This window comes from Littorina saxatilis, linkage group LG5, assembly GCF_037325665.1.
Source record: "Littorina saxatilis isolate snail1 linkage group LG5, US_GU_Lsax_2.0, whole genome shotgun sequence".
NCBI lineage: Eukaryota > Metazoa > Mollusca > Gastropoda > Littorinimorpha > Littorinidae > Littorina > Littorina saxatilis.
The window spans coordinates 9,045,315-9,066,994 of NC_090249.1; the positions used below are offsets into that span (position 1 = coordinate 9,045,315).

Genomic DNA, 21,680 nt, shown 5'->3' on the forward strand with positions numbered 1-21,680 from the left:
AAATGCTATGGTCTATGGAGAAACGGGAAGGTACCCCTTGTTTATAAACAGCTTTGTCAAATGCATTCGTTTTTGGCTACGTATATTGAGGATGCCACATCATCGCCTTCCGAGCAAGGCGTATAAAATGCTGAAATATCTCCATGAACAAAATAAGAAAACATGGGCCTCCTCGATCTGTTACACTCTGTACATGTACGGTTTTGATGAAGTATGGGAAAACCAAGGTGTTGGCGATGAGAGGGCGTTCCTAACAGCATTTAAAGAAACACTTATTTCATCCTATAAGCAAACCTGACTTGAAAATGTACAAGGAAGTGAACGTTTCTCTCTGTACAGAACCTTCAAATCAACCCTAACATTATCCAACTATTTAAGTGATTTGAAACATATTAAAGCTAGAAATCTTCTGATTAGACTTAGATTGGGAGTATCTCCTCTGAAAGTGCATCGATTTCGCTTTAATTTAAATGCAACCTCCGCTGATTTATCTTGTCCATTTTGTTGTGGCAGTGTTGAAGATGAAGTCCACTTTGTTTTAGTATGCCCTAAATATGCTGAGTTAAGAGAATATTATATTCCACGAAAATACACTAGAATCCCATCATTGTTTAAATTAACCATGCTGTTTTCAAACACTAGTAAGCCGCTATTGCTACGTTTTTCTACATTTGTCATGAAGGCGCTTTCCATTCGTAATCCGTAATCCGTAAACGAAACAGGGCGATACTCCCTTACAAAGCATACACGCGCTCGTAAACATACACTCACAGACACACACCATTCATATGACCACACGCAAACACAAACACCCATGTACGCGCAAGTGTGTGAAAAGCACACCGGAATTATTGGAATAGGATTATATATAATGAGTAGGATGTTCTTGTTTTTATATTTAGTCAAGTTTTGACTAAATATTTTAACATCGAGGGGGAATCGAAACGAGGGTCGTGGTGTATGTGCGTGTGTGTGTCTGTCTGTCTGTCTGTCTGTCTGTGTGTGTGTGTAGAGCGATTCAGACTAAACTACTGGACCGATCTTTATAAAATTTGGCATGAGAGTTCCTGGGTATGAAATCCCCGAACGTTTTTTTTCATTTTTTTGATAAATGTCTTTGATGACGTCATATCCGGCTTTTCGTGAAAGTTGAGGCGGCACTGTCACGCCCTCATTTTTCAACCAAATTGGTTGAAATTTTGGTCAAGTAATCTTCGACGAAGCCCGGGGTTCGGTATTGCATTTCAGCTTGGTGGCTTAAAAATTAATTTATGACTTTGGTCATTAAAAATCGGAAAGTTGTAAAAAAAAAATAAAAATTTATAAAACGATCCAAATTTACGTTTATCTTATTCTCCATCATTTGCTGATTCCAAAAACATATATTGGATTAAAAACAAGCTCTGAAAATTAAATATATAAAAATTATTATCAATTTTTTTTTTCGAAATCAATTCAAAAACACTTTCATCTTATTCCTTGTCGGTTCCTGATTCCAAAAATATATAGATATGATATGTTTGGATTAAAAACACGCTCAGAAAGTTAAAACGAAGAGAGGTACAGAAAAGCGTGCTATCCTTCTTAGCGCAACGAATACCCCGCTCTTCTTGTCAATTCCACGGGCACTGCCTTTGCCACGGGCGGTGGAGTGACGATGCTACGAGTATACGGTCTTGCTGCGTTGCGTTGCGTTCAGTTTCATTCTGTGAGTTCGACAGCTACTTGACTAAATATTGTATTTTCGCCTTACGCGACTTGTTGTTTACTATGTGCATTTGTATGCTGGTGCTTGAGATGTGCTCATCTCCATGAAAAGGGCCCAAGGCCTACTCATTAAAACATTCAGACTTCAGACTCAGTCTCTCTGTCTCCAACACACACGTTATCATGAACAGACTCAAACGCACACACACTCACACACACACACACACAAACACTACCGCGCGCCCGCCGCGCACTCTTATAACTATCAAATCAGCACAGCGCTCTGGCTAAAAATAACCTCAGCACAGGCCATGGACTGATATCTCTACTGCGACTGTATGCAGTAAAAAAGACGATCATCGATAATTTTTCTTGTGCGTTCCCATCTTCAGCAAATGTAAACCAGCACTCAGATCTGCCTGAAACTTTGGCACCAATTGCCTCAACCATTTTTTGTTTCGCTTGCAAAGTCACGATTTTTTGTCCTTAAACCCTGAATTAATAAGAATATTTGTTTAGATCTTTCGGAAAAAATACGTAATACGACACGCTTGATATACACGTTCACAAAAATCCACACACATGCTGGTCAGCCTATTGGTCATAACTTCGGAAAATTTCAAAGCAATTCATTGGGAACTTGAGCAGATATGGCTCTCTCAGTGACCCCCTCAAAAATGGCCGCAAAACGGTTGACACCTACTGCCTTTGACAAAAGGCTACACAAATACTAAAGACGTAAGGTGCATGAAACAAAATGCTCTGAACAGGTAATTGAATGGCCTTTCCAATGGTGGTCAGAAGTGTTTGGTAAGTGCACATTCTGATTTTTTGCAGATTTTAAAATACGGGGCATTGGTTTTTGTCAGGTCGATTTTAAGGGTGACCTTGTTTGACAGGCTGCCACGGGATGCCTATACAAAGTACCACCGATCGAACAAATGATATGAACAGTAGACATAATTACCTTTTCCAGCATATCAAGTTCAATTAAAATGGATTGTGGTTTAACGCTTTTCTGAACGTGCGAACATTTTTGCAATAATTTGAGTCAAAACTTGACTAAATGTAAAAAGAAAAGTCGTATCTCGTGCGTGCATTTCGTGTAAATTTCCCTGAATACAAACCTGAGTTGTCAGCTTTGACTTTTGTTCGTTCTGGGTCACTGGCCACCACTCTAAAAATTTCATCCCCGCTTATAGGAGGGGGTGTTTTTATGTAAATGGGCGTCTGTGTGTGCATGTGTGAGTGTGTGTTTGTGTGAGAGTGTGCGTGTGCGTGTGTGTGTGTGGGTGTGTGTGCGTTCGTGCGTGCGTGTGTAGGTGTGCGTCTGTTCATTTATTCATTCGTTTGCAGTGCACGCGCGCACATGTGTGTGTGGGGGGGGGGGAAGGGTGTGTGTTTGTATGTATTTGTGCGAGTGTCTGTGTGTGTGTGCGGGTATAATTGTGCGTTTGTTTGTGTGCGCGTGCGTGTGTGTTCAACGGTGTGTGTGTGTGTGTGCACCCCCACCCCCCACCCCCCCCACACACACACACTATTATGAGCTGATTATTTGCGCCTCGATATTTTATTCATTTTCTTACGTTTTATGTTGTTTGTTGTGATTCACCACACCCGAGTTTCTCGAAATTGAGATAATGAAGCGTTCTATGTCTATGTCTAACACACATGCACACACGCGCGTAGGATAAACAAATCCAATCTTGACTTTCAACTTTACATAAACATACATCCTGTTCACAATTAACGAGGACAAACATAATTTATCTTTTGTAAAAATTTGGACACACATTTTCCCAATTAATATGAAAGTTACTGTTCAACTTAATCTTCTTTTCACTACACCTTATATCTTGATTCCCCAAAAAATTTGAGTTCTGCCTTTTTAAATTGACCAGTAGCCCAAAACTTTCGCTCTAACCAAACAGTTTTACTGATACACAACCATTAAAAAAAAAGAGGTTTAACATAACCGACTTCGCTACCACATAAACGAAAAAAGTTTTATTCTCCCCAACATTCTGGTCAACAAAATCATTATTACAGACAGTCATTCAATTTCAAGACAATCATCACAGCTTTGAACAGACCATTTCGTTCAACCAGTCAAAAACAACAACTCATTGTAAAAGCTACAGCGCGATCAACGTTCGCCCATTTACGAACTCGCGATGAGATTTGTTTCTTCTGGTCACCAAGCCTACCGTTTACAAACGCATGCGCACTAATTGGGATTCCCCCAATTTCCTCGACCTTGACCTCAGGACTCTCGAAGCTACTACTTCGGCGTTGAAGTTAGCTCGTGCATACCGAGTAGCTGGCAGCTTTGCTTCCGAAGTTCCCACTTTCAAAGTTAATTTCATCATTTATACGACGATATCGCATCTTAAAGGTCCTTACCCATCTAAAAGAAACCCCCAACGCATGCTACAGTTGCATGACATTCTGGTTTTAAAGGCAGCTCATTTGGAAATGAGCTCAGACACAATATTGAAGACGTGAAATGCGTCAATCGAGCAACTGTCGTAACTTGGCTACAATGAGACGGTCGGCTACATGCACCTTTGACACGAACTGTGACATTCTTGTTTGATTTAGGTGAAAAGCTTGAAACAGCGGGGCTCAAAACCGACAGTACGATCATTTACTGACCGAAAAAAACGTGCTCGAGTCATTCGGCGAAGAACTGATGGTGAGCTTTCAAACTACCACGACTGAATAACTGATAACACATCTTTGCATAGTGATTTTTCTAGACGAGTGGCCATGCATCGCCATCGTAATCAAAAATTTTACGAGGGAAAACAAATTAAAACACCGATGAACAGTATTGTCTTTTCTAAACTTCTTGACAGACATTTCCCCAATAAATAAGGAACAAGTCACTAAACTTAGTTATTTACGGTCTACTGCATAATGTTCTTCCTTTTAAACTTTACCAGTAACCCAAAGTTTCCCCATAACCAATCTATGTTTGTCCAACAAAAATTATTAAGGCAAAAAAAAAAAAAAGGTGTGGTTAAGGTAACATAGCCCCAAAAAATAGGGTAGGAAGGTAGGCAATCACTTTTTTTTTAAACTTTTTTTTTAAGTGTACAAATTAAACCTACTTGACAGGGAAATAAGTGTGCGACTCGAGCGCTTACGCTTTCATTGCGTTTTCTGCACTCGTTTTCTTGGGTTTTTTGTTGTTTTTTTGACAAATGTAATAAAAAGTTTTAGGGTCGGGCCCTAAAAATAGGGTAGGTCGGGTTACCGTAACCACACCTATTTTTTTTTTAGGCCTAAACACAAGTTCAACATACAGTAATTGTTGTACTTTTTGTGAGAACGAAATTGATTATACTTTTTTTGTTTTTTTGTTTTTGTGCCCCAAAATTATGTTCACTTGGAAATGCGTTGAGGATAAAGTGATTTGTAAATATAATATGATTATTAAAAATTACCGTAAAGGAAGTTTTTTGGGCGTGTTTAAAATACATTTAGAAATAGTATTGTTAACGACATAGGTACATTTAAAGTAGAACAATTAATATAAAAAGCAGAAAAAAAGAAAAGAAAAAAAGATCAATGAAGAGGGATACTCCCCGCAAAAAAAATAAAAAAATAAATAAATAAAGGGTTGAAGCAAGCAGCTGAGATTCCCCCCCCCCCCCCAAAAAAAAAAAAAGTTCAACATCATCATTTACTCTTCTCCCAACATTCAAGCCAACAAAGTCATTTGTCATAGACAGTCATTCGATTCCAAGACAATCATCACAGGTTTGAACCGACCCTTTCGTTTAACAATTACAAAAAAACACAGCAATAACGCTGTTAGTACTACAGCGCGCTCAACGTTCGCCTTTTTGAACTCGCGATGAGATTTGTTTCTTCTGGTGGCAAGCTTACCGTTAACAAACGCATGCGTACTAGTTAGGATTCCCCCAATTTTCGCGACCTTGACCGAATACTCTCGAAGTCACCACTCCGGCGTTCATGCATAGTGAACAGTTGGAAAGTTAAACTTCGGGAGTTCCCACTTCCGAAAGAGGCCTCTACTTCCAGTGTTGCAGACTTCCTCCTCATGCATACGGGCCATGCAGCAGACTTCCACGTCAAATGTGGGGTAAAACGACCTTCACCTCATACGTCTCAGGAGCATGGTGTGGCAAGCGTTCCGTTCCTCTGAGACTATCAGGTCTGACCCGTCCGCTTCAAACGTATGTGCGAAACCGATCGTGTATCTTGGCCTTTAGCAACTGCTAACAACCTCTTTTAAAACGGTTAATATGTTTACCATTTGCTTGATTGAGTGTCATGTATTCTTTTGTTCACAGGTGAATCTAAGACTTCGTGCTATCATTAACCCAAGACTGCAACTGAGAATTCGGTCCTACGGGAAAATACTGGTATTGTTTCTACTTTGTTTTGCAGACAAGAATTTTTTCTAGTACTCTCTTTGGGCATATTCATCTCATGTAACTAACTGTTAAATGCATGCAACACTTTGATAAACACGTTGTCTCTGTTGTGCTTTCCATCTAGTGAATAAGAATACACTTTTTTATTGACGCAACTGAGTAGTCTTAGAGAGTCACGGGATTCAAAAGTGTTAGCAATTAGAATGTTTTAATTTTTTAAAGGAGATCGAGATTTGACCTAACAAGAGTTTTTGTACAACCTTCTTCGCTTTACTGTGACAGACCCAAGTGTAAATAAACTTGGCCAAAAGATTATTGCAACAAATTTCAAACCCAAATGAAAGCATTAATCCCCGTGTCATTTCATTAAAACTGTATATGCCAGAGAAGGCCGTTCACTTAACCTTCAGAATCACCTTTTGGATTAAATATTTCTTTTGCAGGGATCACTTGACCGCCACTCAAGTAAGGGTACCCTCAAAATCGACCAGACAAAAACGGAAGAGCCCAATGAAAAATCGAAAAAAAATCACAATTTGTGCAGTGCAGACTTTTTTGTCATGATACCCCTAAAAAATGACGCAAAAAGTCCCGTTTTTGACCCTCTTGCATAACATTTTAACACATATCGGTAACGATCCAAAATTTCGCTCAAAGTATCTTCAGTATGTTCATGAATTATTCTGAAAGTTTCAAAGCAATCAACCAAGTCATTGCTAAAGTGCTGCGCTTTTTGTCGTGATACCCCTAAAAAAGGACGCAAAAAGTCCCGTTATTGACCTCTCTTGCGATCGACACCTGCATCAGTAGGAATAGCATAGCACGCGAAATACGCAAAATAGCACATCAAAACAATCTGTTCAGGGTAGATAATTGGTTTGACTTTCTTCTTGTATGTCAAAGTTGCAAAGTTTTGCCTATTGTGATTTTTTGTCGATTTTTCATTCGGCTCTTCCGTTTTTGTCTTGTCGATTTTGAGGGTACTCTTACTTGAGCGGCGGTCACGTGATCCCTGTAAAAGAAATATTTAATTCAAAAGGTGATCCTGAAGGTTAAGTCAACGGCCTTCTTTGGCATATACAGGTTTAATGAAACGACACGGGGATTAAGGCTTTAATGTGGGTTTGCAATTTGTTGCAATAATGTTTTGGCCAAGTTTAGATTGATACACGGAGAATACCATGAAACATGATGAAGGAAACGAAATTGAATCGGTCTCGAATAGCCAAAATATTGGGTTGAAGCGTCCTGAGTCCTAAGTGTAATTCGTTAACACAAAGGTGAATGGTGCAGTTTTCAGGTTTTCAGCAGTTCATCGAGAGCAGCCGCGTAAGTATAGGCGGTGAGCCCCTGGTGTCTCTGTCCGGAGTGATAGAGGGCTTCCGGGGGTGGATGCATGCCTACGAGACTAACAGCAAGTACGCGGGCCATGATGTAGCCATCTTAATGACTGGGTCAGTATGAGTTATTTTTTATATGCAAATGATAACAGACATATCGAGGAAATGAATATCAACATGAGCCGGTTTATTTCGACCAAAATAAAATTCCAACCGATCCCGCGACTCTAGACAGAACAGCCGTAATGGGGACGGGATTGAACCGAGGCTGGTGTGACCTTTTTCATGTGACCTCATACTTGACCTCATGAATTATTAACCGCTAAAAAGGTATCACGCAACAATCTCACACCAGGTTCAACATACCTTTTACTTCACTTTTTCAGGTCCACGAGAAAGGGACAGACTCAGAATCAAGACCAGACAGTAAGGAAATAACGTAAAATTGCAATAGATTCAAACTGAGTGACGCAATTTCACATGATTCTTCAGAACTGTCACCATGTCATTTTCAAGCGAGCTGAACACAACAACTCTCATTTTTCAACCAAATTGGTTGACATTTTAGTCAAGCAATTTTTTACGAATTCCGGACTATGGGATTGCATTGCAGCTCCGAAGCTAAAGAATTAATAAATCAATTTTCTCATCAAAGATGATAATAAAAATCGAATTTTCGCAAACAGCTTTGACAATGATTGCATCAATTCTCAATATAAAAATATTTACATATGTCATATTTACTCTAAACATGTGATCACAATTAATGAAAATAAGTTAATTAGGTACTACGATTAAAATGTGTGAAATCGATCCAAAAATGACTTCATCTTCATTTTTACCATTTTCTGATTTCAAAAACATATAGATTTTATATGTTTGTATTAAAAAAACAAGCTCGGAAAGTTTCAAAGAATACAGAAAAGCGCGCTTTCCTGCGTAGCGTAATACGTTACTGTGCTATACTGGCTTGTCAATTTCACTTCGATTTGCACGTGAAAAGTGAGCGATTTCCTTGCCGCGGGGACTGACGAAGTTGTATTGTCTTGGTGAAAAAAATGCAGTGCGTTCAGTTTCATTCTGTGAGTTCGACAGATTGGCTAAATGTTGTAATTTCGCCTTACGCAACATGTTTTTCTTGCAAAAAACAATTTAAATAATAAGTGTTGTTGCTGATTTCTTATCTTCTGTTTCTTGAATTTAGAACTCAGATTCTGATGGGGTCAATTTTGGGGGTACCCTTATTCAAAATGTCGGCCAGAAACGCCTGGTAACAGGGATCTTCAATCGGGTTTTTTTGTCATTCAAATTTGAAGTAAAACACTTGAGGTCCAGTTCAGACATTTTACACAGATATTTTGCCTGTTTTTAGAATCGGCAATGTCCATCACAAAGAAAACAATGATATCAGGTCATTCAATTGAATCATTATTCAGACAAATCTCAACTTGGTTTTAACATATTTGTTTTGTAAATTTTAATAGGTTGTGGGTGTGACTGCATGTGTAGTGTAACTGAGTGTGTAGACACTGCCTTGGGTAAAATCAATCTATTTGCTGAATATGGTAAGAAAATGAATGCAATCGTATAACTAGTTTTACAATAAAAGGTTTCATCACAAAGATTTGCACTTAAGGTATCTGCCTGGGTGTTTTGTATTTACGTTATGGGTAGTATAGAATAGGGCAAACACGCACACAATTGGGGAGGGGGGGGTGGCAATTGGACACTTGTCCTACCAATGCCAAAGATAGTTTCCCGGGCGGCAATTGTGCTTGGGGACGTTTTCGAGAGTGTACAGTAGTTTTGATTTTAGAGTTTGGTCTCTTTTGCAGAGAAAACCTTTGCAAATTGTCATCTAATGGTTCCTCCTGTTCGGACAGTCCAAAAGGTCAGTGACAGTGATGTCTGTAGGTAATCTCGCGAGCAATGCATTCTATGGAGAGAACACAGTACACACCTAATATATGATTCGTCAAGAGACATTTTACGTTTTTTTCCCTGTAATTCTGTTTCGCACCCAAACTTGAACCATTTCGTCCCATGTGTCTACCTTATTATAGACGTTGCGAGGAAGACGGCCGACAACTCAGCACGACAAGTGACTGTTGCCTTCTTGTTTTCCTCACACACAGTCGGGACGGGGCCTTTGCGAGCCGTTCCCACTAGAAAAAGGAGCAATTTGTCGTTGTGGCCAAAATGGAAGATAGAAATTGCTCTTTGCTGTTAAGTCGATTTTGTTTTAGTCATTTCTTCTTCTTCGGCGTTCCAGGATTTTTGGCCTCAGGTCAGACTTCAAGTTTTGTAGCTTGAATAAAGCTAGTGGTCAGGATCAGGGAGTCTTTGGTGCCCCAGAGTTGCTCCTGCAGTGTGGCACCTTGTGGCCAGTGATCTGTTCTGGCTTCCTGGTGGAGCGGGCAGGTCTGCAGGATGTGCTCCGGGGTCTGTGGGCCTGTTTCGCACAGGCAGTTCGGTGTGTGCGACAGACCAAGGCGGTGCATGTGGGCACGCAGTCGACAGTGTCCAGTCCGTAGGCGGAAGAGGATGGTCTGCTGATGGCGCTGTAAGTTGGGCATCTGATCATCAGATGGCAGGCTGTGTTGGGCATTCCAGGTGGTTTGGTAGTGTCTTTTCACCAGGGTTTTGGCTTCACTGTAAGAGACTGTTGGTCTTGTCTGCTCCAGATGGCTGCCAGTCTTGGCCAGTCTGTCCGCTTCCTCGTTCCCTGAGAGGCCACAGTGAGCAGGGATCCACTGGACAGCGACGTTTGTGCTCTGGGAGAGAGTACAAAGAAGACGCTGGGTGTCTCGTTCCAGCTGCTCTTTGGGCGACTGCAGGCTTTGGACGGCGGATCTGCAGTCGGTCAGGAAGACGGCGTGAGAGGGTGGGTGTTCGCTGACCAGGCTAACTGCTTCTCTGAGAGCGGTGAGTTCTGCCCGGTAGTTGGATGACAGCTCTCCGGCAGGCAGGGATCTTGAAAGGGTGTGTCCGTCTGGGTAGCGTACCAGGATCCCGCTTCCTCCGTTTTTGATGGCACCATCTGAGGACCCGTCAGTGTAGATGTGAGTCCATACTGAGGCGTTGTAGTCCTGGTGCATCATCTCCAGCGTGAGGTTCTTGAGGACTGCGTCCTGCTGCTCTCTCTTGCTGGTCACTCCTGGCATGTCAGTAACAAAGAGCACCTTGCTGAGCTGGCTGTTCCACTCTTCAGCGTCTTGGAGGGGCTCTTGTTCTTCAGGGGTGCGTGGTAGGAAGCTGGTTTGGGTTCTCTCTAGCTGCTTGGCCAGATGGTTGAAACTGCTTCTTTTCAGCCTGTTCTTCGTCAGCTGTTGGGTGTGCTGGTGTGCTGGGTGAGAGGGGAGTCGTTGCAGCTTCTCGTACTGCACGATGACCTTCTCTTCTCGTCGGTGGTCCAGGGAAGGGAGTCTGGTGGTGGCTTCAAGGGCGTGTATGGGCGTAGTTTTCAGTCCCCCTGTGATGATGCGCATGCTTGCGTTCTGCACTTTGTTGAGCCGGCTGGTGTTGCTCTTCGCAGCTGTGGCCCAGGCTGCAGCTCCATACTCCATCACAGGGCGGACGTGTCCCGTATACACCTGTCTGAGGATGTTGCTGCTGGCTCCCCACTTTGTGCCAGCCAGTTTCTTCATGATGGAGAGTCTTCTCGTAGCCCTCTTCTCCGCCTCTTTGATGTGTGGGTTCCAGGTGAGCTTCTTGTCTAGCTTGATACCTAGGTAGGTAGGGGTGTCTTCCTGTGGTATTGCCTGGTTGTTGATGGTCAGTTGGAGGGTCTCTTTGGAATTGGAGAGGGAGAAGCAGGTGGCTACGGTCTTGAGGCTGTTCACGGTGACACACCAGTCTGTCGCCCACTTAGAGGTGATGTTGAGGGCCTCCTGCATCCGGACTTTGGTGGTTGCGGTGGACTCGGCAGCGCTCCACATCGCAAGGTCATCGGCGTGTAGGGCTTTGGAGATGTGTCTGGACAGACTGTTGGTGATGTCGTTGATGAAGACGACGAAGAGGGTGGGGGATATTACTCCTCCCTGGGGGACTCCTTCCCTGATCTTCACAGTGTAGCTCAGGTTGCCATCAAGCTTGACTCTCGCGGTTCTGTGGCACAGGAAGCTCTTGATCCAGTTGAACATTTGTCCAGCGATTCCTGCCGTCAATAGCTTCAGGAGGAGGCCTTCCTTCCACACCTTGTCGAAGGCCTTGGAGAGGTCAATGAAGGTGGCAATGACTTTCTTCTTCTCCTGGAAGGCATTCTCTATTGATTGGGTGAGGTAGATCAGCTGGTCTTCAGTACTCCTGTTCTTCCTGAAGGCAGACTGTTCATTGATGATCAGGTTGTTGGTTTCCAGGTGCCACATCAGCCTCTTGTTGATCATGCGCTCGAGGGTCTTGCCGAGGCAGCTGAGTAGACTGATTGGTCTGTAGCTTGTCTTTTGCTTGCGGTTCTTGTCCTTCTTCAGGATGGGTATGATGATGGCCTCTTTCCATGCTGAGGGGAAGACTCCGGATCTCCACGACTGGTTCAAGAGCTCAAGGAGCTTAGTTCTGGCAGCAGGCCCGAGGTGTTTGATCATCTCGTTGCAGACTCCATCCTTTCCGGGCGCTTTCTTGCACTTGAGTCTTTTGATCGCATCGACGAGCTCTGCCATGGTAAGATCTGAGGTCATTGGTGGGGCTGCATTTCTCTGCTGTCGGAGTCTGGTTTCAAGTTGTTCTGCAACTTCCTTCTTTCTTTGGGGTGGGACTTTGATGGTGCTCTCGGTCTCAAAGACGTCGGCAAGGAGATTTGCTGCTCTTTTTCCAGTGTGGAAGGTTCCGCTGTCTTCTAGTACTGTAGGTCCCCGCGTGGCCATGCTGTCTTCGTTTAGAATTTTGGTGAGACGCCAGAGTTTCCCTGTGTCTGAATCGAGGCCAATGGTGGAGGTGATTTCCTGCCAGCTTTGTTGCAGTTCTTGTGTCTTGGTCTTGTTGAAATCCTCCTTCAGTTGGTTGTGCATGGTCGTTGTTTCAGTGGATGGGGACTGCTCCATGCTTTCTCTGGCTTCTGAAAGTCGCTGGTGCAGGCAGGCCAGCCTTTGACTCCAGTAAGGTTTGTAGTCCTTCCTGAAGCCACGGGGGATGGACTTCCTGGCAGCCGCTAGGATGGTCTGTGTCAGCTCTTTTACGTTGTGGTTGATGTCCTCAGTGAAGGTGATGTTGCGAAGGCTTTCTGCTTGGAGCTGGTACTTGGTCCATTTGGCTTTCTTGAAGTTCCAGCTGGCTTTCTTTCTGTGGTACTCCAGGATGGTCTGCATGTCAGCAATGGAGAGGGTGATGGGTAAGTGGTCACTTCCTCCCAGTTGGTCGTTGACAGTTCTGGTGGTCCTTTTTTCTACCTCTTCTGTGGCTATGGCAAGGTCAGGGGTTGAGCTTTTCTTCCAAGCTCTGGAGTAGTAGGATGGCTTGTCATCTGGCTGGTTGATAAGGATGAGCTGGTTGTCGGTCATCCAGTCCTGTATGTCTTCTCCTCTTGCGTCAGTACTGTCGTAGCCCCATGCTGGGGAGTGGCCGTTGAAGTCGCCAACGATGAGATGTTTCTCGTTTGGGAGCTGGATGGTGTGGAGGTCCAGCTTGGTGGTAGGTGGGCTATAGACGTTGGTGATGGAGAGTTCTTCTCCCTGCAGGAAGGTCTTGATGGTGATGTACTCAAGGTCGCCGTCTGCCGTCTGTGCCGTCATAGCTGCCGGGATGTTGTGTCGGACTAGGGTGAGGACTCCACCCTTGTGTCCGGTCGGCCGGTCCCGTCGGAAGGTGTCATAACCTCTGACGAAGAATCTGCGGTCTTCTTTCAGGTGGGTCTCCTGGATGCAGATAATGTCGATGTTGTTGTCTCTCAGAAAAGCCTGTAGCTCTGGTTTCTTTCTCTGGACGCCTTCTGCATTCCACTGCACAACCCTGATGGCTGTCGCTGGATGTTGAGTTCGACCAGTCGCTCTACTCTGTCTTCCCCTGGTTCCCGAGTCAACAGAGCCGCCAGTCGCTGAGGTGGACCCCCTTGAGGCTGAGGGTCCGGCACCGTTCCCGCCTGGCAAAGGTCCACGGGAACGACACCATATCGAAATATCTGTCTGAATCTGAGGCATAATCCATAGTGGTGGCGTGCGAGCTCGTCTCCCAAGAACTTAGTTTAGGTTCCCACACTGTGTCCGGAAACACAGTCAGCATCGCTCCGACTTCGTTGGGGGGTGGTTTGAATTCGGAGTGTCCTTCTCCTAGACTGGTTGCCTGCCATGGCTGATGAGTCCGGTCTGCCCATGGTTTTATTTACATGAGTATCCTTCTCATGCCCCTTATGACTCGAGGAGAGTTTGCTGATATTAGTCTGACCTCTCTCCGTTGACCTGTCCAGCATGCGAGACGCTACCAGAAGTTTTGACACTCCCGCTGGCATAGCTCTCGGGGTCATAGAAGTACTCAAGCTCCCACACCTCGTCAAGGAATCAGCCGTGTGTGGAGTGTTTTAGTCAAAGTGTGTGTTATGGACGTTCATTTTGCAAAAAGCTTGTGAAGAAAAAATCAATCAATCTTTGATAGGCATAGATTTACAGTTTGTTTTGGTCGGGTACCATCTCAGATGCTCACAAGTCTTCTCAATGAAGCCGCTATAAACTGTTTGCGCAGAAGACGGACGCGTTCTGAGAACACAACAAAGACTAGAGTGACGTCACTTTTTCGCGCAGTGGTCCGGGAGCGTGCACAAACGATGCCGGCAAAGGCGACATTTTGTGTTTTTCACGTCCGGGCCGAACGAATGAATTTTTTACTAGTTTTTATATTTAGTCAAGTTTTGACTAAATATTTTAACATCGAGGGGGAATCGAAACGAGGGTCGGGGTGTATGTGCGTGTGTGTGTATGTGTGTGTGTGTGTGTGTGTGTGTGTAGAGCGATTCAGACTAAACTACTGGACCGATCTTTATGAAATTTGACATGAGAGTTCCTGGGTATGAAATCCCCGAACGTTTTTTTCATTTTTTTGATAAATGTCTTTGATGACGTCATATCCGGCTTTTCGTGAAAGTTGAGGCGGCACTGTCACGCCCTCATTTTTCAACCAAATTGGTTGAAATTTTGGTCAAGTAATCTTTGACGAAGCCCGGACTTCGGTATTGCATTTCAGCTTGGTGGCTTAAAAATTAATTAATGACTTTGGTCATTAAAAATCTGAAAATTGTAAAAAAAAAATAAAAATTTATAAAACGATCCAAATTTACGTTTATCTTATTTTCCATCATTTGCTGATTCCAAAAACATATAAATATGTTATATTCGGATTAAAAACAAGCTCTGAAAATTAAATATATAAAAATTATTATCAAAATTAAATTGTCGAAATCAATTTAAAAACACTTTCATCTTATTCCTTGTCGGTTCCTGATTCCAAAAACATATAGATTGATATGTTTGGATTAAAAACACGCTCAGAAAGTTAAAACAAAGAGAGGTACAGAAAAGCGTGCTATCCTTCTTAGCGCAACTACTACCCCGCTCTTCTTGTCAATTTCACTGCCTTTGCCATGAGCGGTGGACTGACGATGCTACGAGTATACGGTCTTGCTGAAAAATGGCATTGCGTTCAGTTTCATTCTGTGAGTTCGACAGCTACTTGACTAAATATTGTATTTTCGCCTTACGCGACTTGTTTTTCTTAACATCACAGTAAGCCTCCCGTAAACCATCACATATACTGTCAGGCTTTTACACACAGTACAAACACCCTTCCATTTGAACGCTCACCAAACGGGAACATCTTAGGCGCCCTCCATAAAGAGCGAGCAATTTTCAAAGAATTTATTTTTGCGTGGTTTATCTTACCCCTGAGCCATCGTGAACCCGTGTGATCAAGTTTCCCTTTTTCACAATGTAGTCGTCAGTTAGTAATTTGAATGCGACTCGCTGTGAGCTTATCTGCAATAGCACGTTATTAAGTACCTCTGACTATGTACGAAACAAACGGCTGTGCTTCTGGCGATAGGTATAAACCGTCGTCTGCTACGAGAACCACGACCTTGCGTGACCCTGCTTCCGGGCTTTTCTTTTTTCAAACTTTCAAAACTTCGAATTGTACTGATCTTGTCTTGATGAAAAAAGAATTCTTTTATGATTTAAAAATGTTTGTGTAACAAGCTGTCAATTTATTATTTAGATTTTAAAAGTTAGGTCTAGCGCCAAAACGCACCACGGTCCGACTGTCTCTGTCACAATCCGCAAAATTAATTCTTTGAAAATTGCTCGCTCTTTACCTAGGCCGTTCCCGTTTGGTGAGCGTTCAAATGGAAGGGTGTTTGTACTGTGTGTAAAAGCCTGACAGTATCTGTGATGGTTTACGGGAGGCTTACTGTGCCTTTAACTGAAGATGTTTGGATTGTGTTTTATTTTCTGTTTGAGGTTCCAGTTTGTGGTCAGATAAAAGAAAATACCATGTTTTTGAAGGGGAAAATAGTTGAGTTAAAAGGGGTTGGTCAAGGACACACACACACACACACACACAGTAACACACACACACACACACACACACACACACGCACGCAAGTACACACACGAACACAAACACGGACACAAACACACACACGCACGTAATCATCATACATATAAAGTTAGTTTCTGTGTGTGTGTGTGTGTGTGTGTGTGTGTGTGTGTGTGTGTGTGTGTGTGTGTGTGTGTGTGTACTTTAAGGCTCCGAAACGGCTGCACCGACTGAGTATGGATTTTCAGGGTGCGTTCTTTGCCGTACGTCGTGTCACTGTGATAGGGTACTTTTGGAAAAGCAAACTTGAAAGAATTCTTTAAAAACGGCTAAAAACAGTAGATATCATATGATTCATCGGGGACCCTGCCAGCCCCGGCTGCTTCATCGCTTCACCACTTATTTCACGTGCGTCCCGTGTTTTTCAATTTTGTTGGTCACTCAACAACGCAAGGCTTGGTCTCGGTAACCCTGACCCTGGCACAGTCTTGGTCTCAGTTTTAAAGCCCAGAGTCTCTCTCTCTTTCTCTCTCGTCTTTCTCTGCGGGCGAATTCACGACTTTCCGACCTTGACATTGTAGCTAGGGTCATGTGGGCGTTGGCATCATTGTCCAATCAGAAATAGTCAATGATCATCTCCGAAGTGTGTTCCGGTCCGGAACGCAAAACAGTTTGCGCGGAAAAAGAGAACGTGGTTTGACAACTAAAGGGCATTTTGACCGGCTCGCACTACAGCATCGTTCAAATGTGGGAGAACGACACATCTGACAAATAGCCAGTGGTTACCAACATGAGAAACTGGGGATAGGAATCGTAATCCGTATGTAAGTTTGAAGCGGCCCAGACGCTGTTTGTACGTCAATCCGGAGAGAAGCTATCGTACACGGTCCAAGGTGACATTTCGTCAAGTTCCACTCCCAGTGTGCCGACTATATGGCCCTCACCCCGCCAAACTGCTACCCCCGGTGGCAGTGAAAGCGGTTCGACTTAAGGTGACTGCAGGGCAAGTTCGATTTTGCAAGCTAAAAATAAATGTTCTACTACCTTGTCAGTCTAGATCACAGGCGGAAGGTATCGTTCACTGGACCACTACTTACATAGAAAGACTACAAGGTATTTCACTCAGCTTCAGAAAAAAGTATGCAAAAAATAATTGCCAATGTCAAGAATCTTTGTAACTTTACAAATAGCGTGATAAATGAATGTTCTAACTATCTGTACCTTTTATATTTAGCTGCCTGTCCGCTGCATGTTTTTAAACCGTATTTTGTGCGACCAAACGTGTCTGTCAACGGCATACCACTTAGATCCCATGCGAATGATGATCGTCGTATGTCCGAGGAGATAGTAGTCCGATGCGATCATTGGTTAATAACCGCCGGATATTCGACGATTATTTTCATTGGTCGACTGAAATCGTCTGCATCGCTTCCGTTCACGGTTATTATTATTCCGTTGTTATGCAACGAAGAGTGGCAACGAAATGGCAGAGGCCAACGTTGTCCAAGCAGCTCTTGGGGGGCACAATTTTTGTGTTAGGCCAAGCCGGCACAGGAAAATCTACGTTAACTAAAAGGAACAATGCTAAGAAGGTGCTTCTGAAACACCCTGTGTCACTAACTGAATATTCATAAATTTAATACTTACCAAAAATATAACGTTTTCTTCATTTCGTTCATTTTTATTCCGCAAACGGCTCTTCGCCAAAAACCTAAAGTGAAACTCCCGTGGGTAGCTTCCCTTTGCTGCAATATTTACATATGTTTTAGACCAATGAGCACTGGTATGCATATTCGGTGCGGGATGCATGATTTCTTAACAACTATGGGGTAGCGGTTCGCAAAGGAACATTCGTCCAAATGATGGTTAAAAACAACCTGCAGGGGACGGCAGCTGAAAATTAAAGGTACATACAGTTAAAACAATCATTCAACTGTATTTATTTGACCTCACACAGACTGTAGGAAGAGGCAAACCGTCTTGAACAAAAAAATTGTCCGCAGGAAGCGACTCCAAGAACACAGAGTCTGACAGACGACTCGAAGCTGAGTGTCATACCTTGTAGTCTTTCTATGTAAGTAGTGGTCCAGTGAACGATACCTTCCGCCTGTGTCTAGATCTGGAACTCATGAAACAGCACTATTCAAATCCCCATAAAGTGAGCTGGTGTTTTTCTAGATCTAAGCATCGACCGAATTCAATAGAAATGTTCCTTGCATGGCATAATTATTTACCTAAATCTGTTGAAAATCAAAGTATTCGTTTTTTGTTTGTTCGCGTGTCTGGTTTTTGTTTAGTCGATTAGCTTACACGATGTGTGGCTTTTTATTTTGTAAGGGTGGTTTAGCATGTATAAAATGAGACCTAGACCACATACGCCATGAAAGTAGAGTTCCCCGTTCAATACCAAGATTGCCAGTATTAAATATTCAGACAACTTTTGGATATAAATGTGTGGGGCTGTGGTGTTGCAGTGGTAGATTGTTTGCACGGGTATGTAGGTAGGTACATGTACATCCGTGTGCTTTTGTGCAGGCATTTGTGAAGCAGGAATATGCAACATTTTTGACAAACATCAGGGTTGTGTGTGTGTGTGTGTGTGTGTGATAAAACCAACTATAAGCTTACATCCAGCACAAAAAGCGTCAGCTCTACTTCACCAGTCAAAGACAAACGCATTGCTTTATTCAGCTTTCGACACATATATTCACTCGATCAGAATCGAACCCTCTTCATGAATATTTTATTTCAGAATAAATAACATATTGATTCTACACAACAAATGGTATTGCTCTATGCTATGAACGATGAAGACTAGAAACCGAGACAGATCAAGTTTCTTAGCCTTTTAGCCTCTTATGTTGCATACATGTCATTTTTTACATTTAGTCAAGTTTTGACTAAATGTTTTAACGTAGAGGGGGGAATCGAGACGAGTGTTGTGGTGCATGTGTGTGTGTGTGTCTGTCTGTCTGTGTGTGTGTGTAGAGCGATTCAGACCAAACTACTGGACCGATCTTTATGAAATTTGACATGAGAGTTCCTGGGAATGATATCCCCGGACGTTTTTTTCTTTTTTTCGATAAATACCTTTGATGACGTCATATCCGGCTTTTTGTGAAAGTTGATTGAAATTTTGGCCCAGCAATCTTCGACGAAGGCCGGACTTCGGTATTGCATTTCAGCTTGGTGGCTTAAAAATTAATGAATGACTTTGGTCATTAAAAATCTAAAAATTGTAAAAAAAAAACCAATTTTTTTAAAACGATCCAAATTTACGTTTATCTTATTCTTCATTATTTTCTGATTCCAAAAATATATAAATATGTTATATTCGGATTAAAAACAAGCTTTGAAAATTAAAAATATAAAAATTATTATTAAAATAAAATGTCCGAAATCGATTTAAAAACAATTTCATCTTATTCCTTGTGGGTTCCTGATTCCAAAAACATATAGATGTGATATGTTTGGATTAAAAACACGCTCAGAAAGTTAAAAAGAATAGAGATAAAGAAAAGCGTGCTATCCTTCTCAGCGCAACTACTACCCCGCTCTTCTTGTCAATTTCACTGCCTGTGCATCGAGCGGCGGACTGACGATGCTACGAGTATACGCTCTTGCTGTAAAAATGCAGTGAGTTCAGTTTCATTCTGTTAGTTCGACAGCTTGACTAAATGTTGTAATTTCGCCTTACGCGACTTGTTTTTATCTCCTGATAACTGATCAGAAAGGTACAAACATCGATTCTGCAACTACCTCGTAAACTTCTCGATCGCTAATACACCAGAACTTGATACAGTATGCAACATTCAAAGGCTAAGATTACCTGTTGCATTGAAACGACAGAAGGAATTAAAAGACCATATGTAACTGAGAGGAACCGATGTATTCAAGTTCAGAACGAAGCAGTTTCTGCCTCAGAGCCTGTATCTCATGCTATGGAGCCACTAAGTCAAGGGGGGTAATCTATCGACAGCAGTTGTATTGCTGGTTTGTATTTGATCTTACAAATCATTCTTATTAACTTGTATGAATAGTTTATCGCTTCAGTAAACACTCATCTATTTTGAAGATTACGTAATTTTCAACAAAAAAAATCGCAATTCAATATTATTTCACGCAAATTTTACTAATCCGCAAACAATTTTGCATGAACAAGTGTTATGTTAGGGAGAGAGTACGAGTGCGTAGTTAGACATATTTTGAGTGGAGTAGCAGAAATGCTTTAGCCTTGTACACATTATGTTATTGAACTGCTTAGCGGAGATTTCCAGATCAATTATACGACGGTGAAAGACTGGTCTCTAGTACGGTCTATACATACAAAATATAAAAATAAACAAACAAACCAACACAAAAAAGGTTTGTGTTGCACGTAGGATTTAAGTATTTAATTGAATAGAAAAGGCAACATCGGAATAAAAACAAATCTCGTGGTTCTTTTGTCAAGGAGTATGCACAGAATATGAAAGAAGATTGTGGAGTAGGCTGCTTTCTAGTCTACTGCTCTAAATTAGCAAGAGGCAAGCTTTACAATGCTATTTACACCAGGATGAAAAGCATTCAGTGCTAAAGCTCTCAAATCACAATAGTTACAAGACAAAACACACTTCTTGGGGCTACAAGAAAATAATGTTAATATTTTTAAGCACACAATTGGACACATTTTTGTAAACATTTTTTATTGCCTCCCTTGAATAAAACTTATTAAAAAAATATTCTGAGAAAAAAAGTTATACTTAAAAGCAATGCTATCAAGAAATAGGTAGACAAACCGTGTAGATACCTTTATTCTAAAGACATTTTATTTTTGGAGGATGTCGCTATGCAATTTTACAGATTTAAAAAAAAAGCTTCAGATGATCTGCCTTGAACAAACACTTCTTGTTACAATTTGTTTTTACTATGTGTTAGTTTTAAGGGTATATAGAAGAACTATAAAGAAAAAATGCTGCAAATTGACTTGGACGTATTTACAATTTAATTAAACAAAATGTTTCAAATTATCTGATAATGAAATTCTAAATTAAAAAATAAAGCAGATCTAGGGACTTGTGCACATGCACGAAAGTCAATCAATCAATCAATATGAAGCTTATATAGCGCGTATTCCGTGGGTACAGTTCTAAGCGCTTGTCGAAGAGTTGTCAACACAGGACTAATAAAGAAACTAACATCTTCAGACGGACACGAACCCTATCACACACTAGCAAACCCTGGTAAACAAACAACTGTTTAACAACAATGTACACATCAATAGCTAGGTCAAACAAAATAATATTAAGCACAAAGAAAACACCTCTCACAGAGCACAGCACAAGAATGTCTTTTGGGGCACAGCACATCACGTCGAGCATGAAAGTCGCAGCCAGCTACGGGAAGAACTGAGTCTTCAACCTACTCTTGAACGCGTCAAGAGAGGGGCTCTGGCGAAGCTCAAGCGGCAGGGAGTTCCAGACGGAGGGGCCCGCGGAGGGAAATGCACGCTGACCAGCAGATGCGAGTTTCGAGCGAGGGATGTGGAGGCGGAGAGGGTCAGCAGCAGAACGAAGGGGACGGTCGGAGGGCTGGGTGTACAGGTCCAGGGAGGATTGAAGGTACTCGGGAGCAGAGTCGTAGAGACACTTGTAGACCAGAGTGGACAGTTTGTAGGAGATTCGGGTGTTGACAGGGAGCCAGTGCAAGGAGCGAAGTAGGGGGGTGATGTGGT

At 42.4% G+C, this 21,680-nt stretch overlaps 1 protein-coding gene across 1 annotated transcript in view; it reads left to right on the plus strand.

Annotated features, from left to right (window-relative positions):
* Positions 1–21,680, plus strand: part of LOC138965993 (A disintegrin and metalloproteinase with thrombospondin motifs like) — a 104,316-nt gene that overhangs the window by 32,951 nt on the left and 49,685 nt on the right. The window contains exons 2-4 of the mRNA XM_070338076.1: positions 6,030–6,101; positions 7,407–7,567; positions 9,289–9,344. Coding sequence (XP_070194177.1) covers positions 6,030–6,101; positions 7,407–7,567; positions 9,289–9,344 — 289 coding nt within the window. The remainder of the gene's footprint in view (positions 1–6,029; positions 6,102–7,406; positions 7,568–9,288; positions 9,345–21,680) is intronic.